This window comes from Centruroides vittatus, unplaced genomic scaffold (genome assembly GCF_030686945.1).
Source record: "Centruroides vittatus isolate TY-2023 unplaced genomic scaffold, ASM3068694v2 contig_3318, whole genome shotgun sequence".
Lineage (NCBI taxonomy): Eukaryota > Metazoa > Arthropoda > Arachnida > Scorpiones > Buthidae > Centruroides > Centruroides vittatus.
In genome coordinates, this window is record NW_027122128.1 from 177,606 (window position 1) to 188,770 (window position 11,165).

The following is an 11,165-nucleotide window of genomic DNA, read 5'->3' on the forward strand; positions in this document are numbered from 1 at the left end:
GGGCCCCACTTTAAGAGTAGGCAAATTTGATGATTTAGAAAAATTTACACAAAATACTGTACTGTACTTTCGAGTAGATTTCAACTAGGAAGTTATAAATTTCATTTAAAAATAAGATTATTGTAAACATACATATATTTTATTTGTGTAAAACTAATTATTTTAATTTAATTGAAAAATACCTATGTAAAATTTTTTCCCGGGTTTGGTTTTTCTTTGCCTGTGGCCCTCGTGGTTGGGCCACACTAGGCTGTCGCAGTAATAGGAAAAAAAATTTATGTTTAAACATAGTTTTGTGGGGGCCCTGGGCACCGGCCCCAAATGTCCTTATGTAAATCCGGCCCTGCCTGCGGGGGAGAGGTAGAGGGTTAAAATGAAATAAATTCGGATTTGTCCGAATTTAGATAATCGGTTCTTGTATTATAAATGTCTCGGTAATACGGTAATACTGATCAGGTTTTCTGTCACCATACACTCGACCCATGTTTCTACCTCTCGCCGGTATACATTAAATTTAATGGTTAATTAATTTAAATTATTAACATATATTACAGTTCTGATCGTTGAAATTATGGCAGATATGATTAATGGAAAAGTTCGTTAACTGAGATGTGGTAACGGTACTGTACATCGCAGTTACAGTACAGTATGTCTATAGCACACGTGTTGACTGTATATATTGAAGGGGACGAGTGACTATGAATAAGAAAATTTTTCTATTCTTCGGTTTTGAGTAGATTTTAAAAACACATGTTGTGTACAGACGCGTTTCTATGCCTAATTTTTGTAGTATTGTATAAACGAATAGGTTGTGAGGAGGAAACAATTCATAAAAATATTGGGGACATGTTCTCCTCTGTTTCCTAAGGGTCACATTGACAGCTAAATGGCCAAAGCTACTGCTCTGGGGAGTCCAACATAAAAGCCATAAATTCTATCTTGCAGGAAACCGTTGTTTTGTATTTTCGTTTCTTTTCTTTTCTTTCGAAGACACAATGTAGTGACGTAAACTTAGCCCAGTGTTTAAGTTTACGTCACTATATTGTGTCTTCGAAAGAAAAGAAAAGAAATATTCTAAATATTTTATTATTATTAATTGACAGCTAAATGGCCAAAGCTACTGCTCTGGGGAGTCCAGGATCGAAAAGCCATGCGAGCAACTTTACAGGAATGTTCCATAAACAATTAGACCCTCACTACCCAGCTGCTTCCATTATGGCCTGATCGAATCTACTTTGAGTAGCCTATAGAAAAAGGTCCTCTTTAGTCGTTAGTGCGTACAGAGGAAAGAATTAATTACAAGAAAATCTCATTACGCAGCTATTAACGGCTATTGTAAGGGCAATTGAGTTTCATTAATCGTACGTTAGTGCAGTTTTTTTCTACATCACAGAGCAACGTGCTAATTATTATTACTTTTTATTTTATTTTTGTGTTTCATTTGTAGGTACATCAACAGATAAGATATTAACCCACTAATTATCTGAAAAAATATAATTATATGTATAGTTATAAAGTAAAAATTGAAAGAAAAATAAAGAAGTAATATTACTTTTAAGATAATATCGTTAGAAACAACGAATAGATCTAAACAAGTGTAACCAATTTTTTCAGCATTCATTCTAGATTGAAAGACGTTTATCTGTAAAAACCAATAGCGTTATTATTACACTAGAGTATTACTACTTTAATATGAAATGAATACTTACCTGAAAAGCCTCTCTCATCGAAATAGGTGCGCTTATGTTTTTAAATAGAATTTTTTCAGCTTGATGAGCCTGAAAGTAAATCAAAAATACATCATGTCTTATTTATATATGATCACACTGTCCGCCTTGTAACAATAATGGATGATTATTTATACTTTACGGTTGAATCCTAACGGATCGAAAAACCTAGAAATTTTTTGGAGTGGTCGTTCCCGATGTTGGACAAAGTCCATCACCATATGACTGCCATGCTATGATCCTGGCCGAATTTATAATGGGCTTACTAAAAGAGCTCTCTTAGTGCCCACAGGGTGAAAAAATTTTTTAAAAATATCTAAATGAAGGGTGGTGTAGGCAGGGCCGGTTCTAGGGTTTTGAGCGCCCCGGGCAAAACAAAATTTGGGGCCCTTTCATACAAGAATATACAAATTTACTGCAAATTAAAAAAAAAAAAAAAAATAGTAAAATAGGCAAAAAATCAAAATTACACAATAAAGAACTGTGTAAAAAATTTATTTATTTAAAAAATAATACAATAGTTATTTACTTACAAGTGATGCGACATATGGAATAGCATAACGAGCGCATTTGAAGTTCGAGCGACGAAGGAGCAAGAACTTTGAAAAGTAAGTTATGCTATTCCTGTTGCAAACGTGTGACATACAAAATTTTTTGTAATGCTATTTGTCAAAATTTCAATAACATAGTTAATTAAATTAACTTTTTTGAAAATCACATTACGGAAATTTTATCATACTAATTAAGTTGGTACAATTGGATACGCCACGAATCGAAACAACATCCACAATAAAATAAACTTTACTAGATATCGTAATAATTTCGTTATATTAACAATAATTATTACGACATATTATACAATATTAGAATACAGGTATACATGCGTAAATGCCATTTGCAATTGTTATTATTTAAAATATTGCATTATTTGAAACTATAAAAAAATGCATAAAACTTACCCACATCTATTTTGCTATTATATTAGATATTATTAAAATATAATACTTCCAATTTTTGATATTTTTGTATTATTTTCATCATACATAAATTATTTCAATGAATTATGATTTTTAAATGACATAATATTGACAGCGACAGCAGATGCTGATTACCACTGTTATACTTCGAAAACTCAGAAATGGTGTTTATTGCTTTTTATTACTTTTAGCTTTACCAATTGAAGATCAATAAAATGACTACAAATGACATGGTTGTAAATAACAATATGTACATAGTCGAAGAATGACAATAAATGCTTAATTCAACCCTGACAGGATTTAGGTATATGGAATATCTTGCAATTTATGAGGGACAATATTAGCTACTTCAAACCATTGTCGGCATATTTAACTTCCACGCAATGATCCCTGCAATAAAAACCATTTCTGAATTTTCGTACTATACCAATATTAAATGTATATAGTTCCAAAAACAATTTTTATTTATGAATTTATTAAAATATTTAATATTATTTCTGGATTTATATCGCATTTTACCGTAATTTTAAACCATAATTAACAATTTTAGTTGGTTATAATATTTTATAAAAGTGTTGGTTCTCTGTTTAGTTTTTGCAGCTCTAGTTATGATATGACTTTTTGCAATACGTACCGGAAGTGATGCTATAGCACCATTATATACAAAGCAGTACAAAAACAATGATTATAATCTTAAAAAAGAAATGAAATGTATGACAAATAAAGTAAATATGTTTCATAAAAATAATTTAAAAATATTTTTTCTAGCTTTTAAATCTGCAAACTTTTGTATGTTTTCGGTCATCATTATATTTTTTGCAACTTCATTTTCTATTGACAAAAAGCTATTTAATCTTTCATTTGTCATCGTTGATCTTACATATGTTTTAATAAGGCGTATGACAGGCGCCAGTATCACTTTGACTATTCATAATTTTGTTGATATTTGTAATTTATAAATTTGATCTCGTCTATTTTTTGAGTAGATTGTTGTGATACGTGATACTGATTACAAATTATCTTTTCAAAATAAATAAAAATAAACTTTTTAGAGATTAAAAAGCATTTGTCTGCATCAATGTTGTGTGATAAAAGCCATAAAAATTCTTAGGTTTCATTATTTTAATTAGTAAATTTTTGTTTTTGTCTATTAATCTTTTTTTGAGTTATTATGAATTCTGACTATACAAATAGTTTTCTTTGAATAATTGTAATATTATTTACATCTGTTGACAATAATAAAATAATTAGCGTTGTGACCTTTATTTGGTATTATTAAAGAAAAAACAATTTATTGCTTGCTAAAAAAATCGATGTTTCATGAAAAATGATTAATTTTAATTTATAAAATCTAAAAAAATAATGAATGTAAAAAAATATTTTATTTTTATATCGGCGCCCCTCAAAATTTAGCGCCCCGGGCAGTCGCCCGGCTTGCCCGCCCCTTTATCCGGCGCTGGGTGTAGGTATAACCTACACCACTCTTCCTAACCTAATCTAAAAGCCATTGATAAATTTCATCAATGGCTTTTAGACTGGCTAGTACATTAATGGCTAGTACAGTCACATTTAATATAATTAAATGTGACTGTACTAGAATTACTTATTTAATTTTAAAGACGAGCTTTATGAAGAGTGCTGTATTGAATGTCATTTATTTATTCCTTACAGTTGCTTCATGGAATTTACGAATTATACGTGTGACTAGAAATGAAGTTATTTTACCGTACGACTCACGGCAAATGCGGTCTATTACTTTAAATTTTAAAATTTCTGGTGCTGATTCAGTTCGAAATTTATATCAAAAGCAATTTGTTACATAGTTTTGGATATACTTAACCAATAGACAAATAAGACAAATATCTAGGAAACGTAATTCGGAGGGGCCCGGCTTCAGTACAGGGAAAAAAAATTATAATAATTTTTCGTTATTCCTGAAAATCTTTTATTATACAATTGTTATCGTTTAAGTGTTTGTATTCTCTTTTATTAATAAAAATTTTAAGGGACATCATTTAAGATTTCTTTAGAAGCAACCTATTTAAATGGTGCCCCAATTTGAATTTTGTCTAGTCTAGGGCACTTAATCAGGCACTGATGGAACCCCAGGCAAATTTGAATTAGAGGGTCTCATGTACAGCACAGTGTTAACTTCAAACATTTTTGTTCGGGAGAATTTTTGGGAAATCGGTATCCGCGATTCCTCCATAGGAAAAGGTAAGGCGAACTGAGATTAGATCTTGCTAAATAGGGTCAGCAAGATCTAATCTCAGTTCGTCTTTTTGTAATAATATGGGTTACAAAAACTTTAGATTTCATTCATGCTTTCACGTGGTGTGGCATGTGACTCAATCCTTTTGAAAGTAACGTTTCGAAGTTTTTTTTTTTTTTTTAACTTTTTCCGCCCTGTGGGCACTAAGAAAGTCTCTTTTAGCAAGTCAATTAAGGATTCGGTCAGGTCCACAATGTGGTGAGAGACGGGACCCGACGTATCCGGACGGACCACCCCGAAAAATTCCTGGGGTTTTCCGACTCGTCTGGATCCGAACGCGTGTTTCCCGGAGAGGTAGGCTTTCGACGTTTTGGAGCTCGTAGCAGTCAATTTGATTCACAGATTCGTTGGTTGGCAGTGTTCAGTGTCTTAGAAACCTCACAGATCGCCAGGACTTTCTTTTCCTCCTTTCTTAATGCATAAGGTTGTTTTTGCCTCGTATTTCATAATTGTATGTCTAGACTTTGCTGAGATATTCGTATTTCCGGAGTCAAGCACCGAAGAATAACTCACTGTATCTTCTCATCCTGTTACAAATTTTATTCTAAGTAACGTTAATTCATTTCTTTAAATGTTGTTTTCGGATCCATATGAATTGGATACGCGTTTACTTTTAAATGCGCTTATTTCAGCAAGCATTTTTAACAGGGCTGTGCAGTCGGAGTCGGAGTTCGTCAAAAATCTCCCCGACTCAGATTCCTTTTTATTTTCCCAACGTGTTATGTATATAAAAAAACGAAAAAGTATTTGAATAGTGTCACAATTGAGCCGAGTTTTTTTGCAAATCTATACGTTTGGAGAACCTGTAAACCGAAAAAATGTCAAATAAAGGGAAAAATTCGCGCGTCCAGGCGCGTATGTTGGCGTCTAATTTGTTTAATTTCTTTATTCTGTTCTGAACTATTAAAGAATATCTCAGAATGAGTAAAGTTTAAGAAACGAAATTTGGCACAGTAGCGTGTGTATAAAGGGCATTCATGCTATTAAATTTTTAAAATTCTTTATTAAAGGTCGACTGGGTAGAGACGTAGAAGGGGTCACGTGTCATATCTCCAGTGTAGTCGGACTTAATATTTTACTCGTTATTAGCATTCGCAATCTTATAATATAATCGAGATGGGTTAATAATAATACTGTAATAATAATAATGATAAGCTCAGAGTTCAAACGGTTAAGAGTTGAAATTGGTACACGGGATACATCATAAGAAGGTACACTAAGAAGGGACTTTTCGAAATTCCTCTCGCGGGGGAAGAGGGAGAGGGTTAAGGATTACCCCGAAGAACTCCGTTTCTACTGTACTATTTTAGATGCGGTATTTTGCGTTTTTGTGAAAAATCGAACATACTTTTAGACCCATCTAAAAATTCTCTAATTAGTCCCGGGAGAGAGAGGACCTAATTCTTGCACCCAGTGAAAACGGGTAAAATCAGCTATAATCTAAATATCTTAATCTTCGTTATCGTTACTTTTTGCGTGAGCAATATCTGGCTCATCTGCTAGTTTTTATTTTTTTTTATAAAACTCGTCTCTACCCTCAAAATTAAGCTTGAGTTCTAATATGAGTACAGACAGAAAAGGAAATCTTACAAAATTTGAAGATGATATTTATTATGCACTGGAAAAAATAAATCACATTGACCACTCTTCAAGTTTGGATGTTAAAACGGCAATACTGCACTATGCAGACATTATCCAAAATACAACATTGATTATCACAGCATTGCCACCAACCGAGTTTCAGTAGAGCGTTTATTTTCCGCTCCTTTAAAATTATTAAATATCAGTGGTGTGCCGTGACATTTGATGATAGGGAAGCTGTGTTTCTGTAAGAAGCCGACTTTCAGGGGCAATCAATTAATTGCGCGTCAGGGCCCGTTCGTATTCGTTTGTTCGATAAACCAGTAAAAACCGTATACTTCTTTAAATGTATTTTTAATAGATTATCCGACGTACTTAATAAATAAGAAAGTTCAATATAATTACCTCCGTTATTAGATTCAATAAATTCCCTGTGCCCTCTAAATGCCAATTCTCGCTTTGAGAAAAAACATATAACATCTATTAATTTAGATATATCTATTAATCGTAATTATCTTGTTAAAATTTTCAATATTTATTTTATATTGTCTACCAAAGTTAAATTCTATTCCGCTTTGATTTCCAAATTGCTTCAATTTTACGAAAGAATCGTCATTCGTCATAAATTTTATCGTCAAAATATCGAAATTTTTTTGGTCACTCTCATTGAACTGGAAAAATTTCTGTCTTTATTACATCTAATACAGTATTATGAAGAGATCAGACCCCACTGTACTCGGCAAGAGATTGGTCCAGTTAAGCTTCTGTTTAAGTAAAATTTCGGCTCTTTCATCGGGGTTTTATTTATGTTTCTAATTCCCAAATCGCTTAATTATTTAACTACTACTTAATTAGAAATAAGTCGAAACCGGTTACTTTGTACTCGAATATCTGTAGTCTTGGGAAAGAAGTAGAAAGAAATTTTTATGACAACCGATACATAAATCGTAAATTTAAGGAAAATAAATTCTAGAGCTTTTTCTGTACCATTGTATGTCTCATTCATTAAATTTGGTTGTAAATGATGCTGCCAAAGTAACAGTTACTTTTTTAACACTATTGTAATTGTACACGTTTTTTCTGCATCCCCTTACAGATGGGACATACTAAATAGTAATATCACCGGTTTAACATTGAAATCCGTAAGTAATGTAATATAAGATGGGAGAGCAGAATAAACGCAGAATAAGTATATCAAATATTTTAATGGATTTTTTCAAAACTCCTGTCAACTGTACAGAACTATCATAAAAACATACCAGTAAATTCCTATCGGTTGGGTTAAGTTATAAATCTAGTCTAGGGTGGGCAGCCTTTTTTTATAACACGGGCCAGAATAAATTTTACGTTTTTTCCGCGGGCCGTAGTAGTTAATTAACGCCTTCTTGTGGTTTGTAATTTTTTTTTAGTCTGCAAATATGAAATAAATAAAAAGTTAATTACTACATTTATTTCTCTTATCGTTTTCGAAAATTACAAAGAATTGGAAAAATAACTATTAATTAGATTATTAAATTCGAAAAATAACTATTAAAGATCTCGCGGTCGGATAGAAACTTTTCGCGAGCCGTAGCTGGCCCGCGGGCCGGGGGTTGCCCGCCGTTGATCTAGTCTACTCATGATTCACATAATCGGGCGAGGGCGGCCGAATATCTAGCAGGCAGACGGCTAACAGCCCACAACCGGCCCGGGATATAAAATTAGAAGCTTTGTGTATGAAGCATCCACCAGCTAAACCGGGTGAGGTTGGCGCTCTGTAAACCGCATGTGCCAATGCCTATATAATCTGGCTGATTGGAAACTGACCCGGTTTCACCATTCCTTCCGCCACCGAATTATTCGAATATACAATAGCAATCTTATCGTTTTTTTCACATGTAGTATAGAAATTTGTAAAAGATACATAATGCAGTTATAATGAAAAATTAATTTTAATTAATGCTGTACGTTAAAATATGAAAATTTATATTTTATAAAATACAAGGGAAGGTCATTGGAAGGTGGAATCAGCGCTTCCATCGCTTCCAATGACGGCACGCCAGTGTTAAATATGATTTAAAAGCTTCAGTGAAGACTGTCTTAATAGAAGTGATTTTTTTTGTAAGAAGTAATTCAGTTTATAACAGATGAAAAATAATAAATTAATCAAAACATGACAAAATAAGTAACTTCTTTTTACCAGTCTAAATGTTATATCTCTCATTCTTGACCGTTTAACGTATCTGTATACTTATATATTACCCAATATACTCGTATATTATGCACTGTACAACATTTTTATTAAACTAATTTGTTCGTATAAGAATCTATTTACTATTTTTATTTATACATGCTTATCAAATACCAATGCCATCATCAAACAAGTCAATAAATGTGAACTTATATATTCAGTAGATGTGTCAAATTTTAATGTTTAATTTTTTTAAAAATAATCAGAATCGTCGTCATTACTACTTTCCCGGCTGTTATACAGTATCGGCTTATAACAAAGGAAAAGAATGACAGTCAAAAAATGACTTTCTCAGATTTTTACTCTTTTGGACTTGGGGAACCTCGAAACGTAGAGAAGAGCAAACGGATGTTAGAATGTGTACCAACCGATTTAGTTCAACCATTTTCAAGCTTAACTCCTGTGTTAAACCATCCGACTTCGGTTCAAAATCGTGCCTCCCATTCGTACATACAGAAAAAAAAACCCGAATCTTTCGCATATCTCGACATTTCGAGGTGCCCCGAGTCCAAAAATGCAAAAATTTGAGGTAAGATCATTTTTTGACCGATCAATACTTTTCCTCTGTTATATATAACAGAAAAGTAAAAACTATCGTACTGACTCATTACTTAGAGGAATATTTTAGCTTCGGAATAAAGAGGTTTCTACGTTCTCTTTATTAGATCTATATTTACCGATGCTATTTTGAGGTCATGTGATGACGTCAGACTTTTCGGGCCTATTTTGTTAACAAGTCGCCCCTGGTCGGAGTCGAATCGTAAGAAAAAGTCGGATCGTGTAAAAATCTACCGACTCCACAGTTCTGACTTTTTAATATTCTTTTCCGAAATCATTTCTTACGTAGATAAAAATGGCATGCAGGTTTTAGTAGTGAAAATGATATTCAAGAATTTGTATTAAGCAAGAAACATCTTGACTTCAACATTTTACGTTGAAATCAAGAGAGAATTTACTGTCAAACGCAAGTAAACTTTTTAATAAGCTTTACGCCATGAAATATTTTAATGATCTATAATGAGCAGCTTAGGCTATTTTAATAAATTCTAACGACATTGCAAAAATATTTTAAAAATTAGAATAAGAAACTTACTGAGGACGATAGAAATCCCGCTACGAATGTAACTGCTGTTACAATAACAGTTGCAATCATTAAATACATAACTTGAAACCATATCAATTCGTCAGAATTACCGTCAATTATGTTGCACAACCCCATTAGTATCATTGGAATAAAAGTACAATAAACCAAGAAAATATACACGCTGAAGAGCTCGTTGGCTGCCTGTATCATCTGTGTTATCTTTAAATGTTGTTCTTGGATGAATTTGAAGTGATTTACCTCCTCTAGACAGTTGAAAAATTTCTGCAATTGATTGCATACAGCCTTCATTTTCAGTCTGATGACTAAAGAAATCATCACGTAATAATAAATTCCATGCTGGGTTATCAAATTTATCCACGTTATACAACTTAATTCCAAAATAATCATCATCATTTTTGCTCTGTATTCGAGATAATGAAATATTCTTCCCGTAGCGGTTCCTACAATGATATTTACTATTACAACAACAACGGGACATATGATCTTAAAGTTGGAATATTCGATCTTTCTAATGTACGCAATATTACATTCCGAGGTTGATAAAGGTGTTTGCTGCATGAAAGCATCCAATACCCGCTCCAATTCTGGTAAACACTCACGTCGATTATACATGTAGAAGGTGCAAAATGCGAAAATCGCAAACTGTATATGAATTATCATTATTTGACACTGCTGCGATTCGATGATGTCATAAATTCTATGATTTTCTTGAAATTTGTGAATGATTCCAAAGCATAATTGACCGAAAATGACTAGCAATCCTAGAGTTACTAAATAAGGCAACAGGCGCTTCACATAAGACGCAAATCTTGAATTTCCTTCTAATACCAAGAAATATCTGATCATTACTCGTGTTTTATCGATTATACGATATAAATCGGGGGATGTAATTGTTGGGGAGACAGGTAAATGTACACTTTGTACAGGTACGTCAGTCATATTTAATATAGAAGTTACTTCACATAACATCAACGTTTGCAATATGCGATATAATGAAATCTGCAACTTATCGATTTTCGAAACTGCGGCGCACATAACCAGATCGATAATTCTAAATCTGGAATTTTATAACAGCATTAAAATTAATCGAACGACATTCAACATTTTCTAATCCCGTTCTACTTTTAAAAGTATGTGCTACAAGAACCAATTTAATTTTAATACCCACAATTTATTGAGTAGCTACAATTATGAAGATTATTATATCACGGCACGCACATTTTTGCATTTCGTTAAGAATGAACTGTACAGTACTGTACCTGTCGTGATTAAA

The 11,165-nt window shown here is 32.7% G+C and overlaps 1 protein-coding gene across 1 annotated transcript; it reads right to left on the reverse strand.

The window, feature by feature from the left end:
* Positions 1-1,211: 1,211 nt before the first annotated feature.
* Positions 1,212-10,810, reverse strand: LOC136973940 (uncharacterized). Its single transcript, XM_067268712.1, has 4 exons — positions 9,881-10,810; positions 1,710-1,778; positions 1,553-1,642; positions 1,212-1,483 (listed from the first exon to the last, which is right to left on the reverse strand). The coding sequence occupies exons 1-4, from the start codon at positions 10,736-10,738 to the stop codon at positions 1,403-1,405; spliced, it is 1,098 nt and encodes a 365-aa protein (XP_067124813.1). The 5' UTR covers positions 10,739-10,810; the 3' UTR covers positions 1,212-1,402.
* Positions 10,811-11,165: the final 355 nt, after the last annotated feature.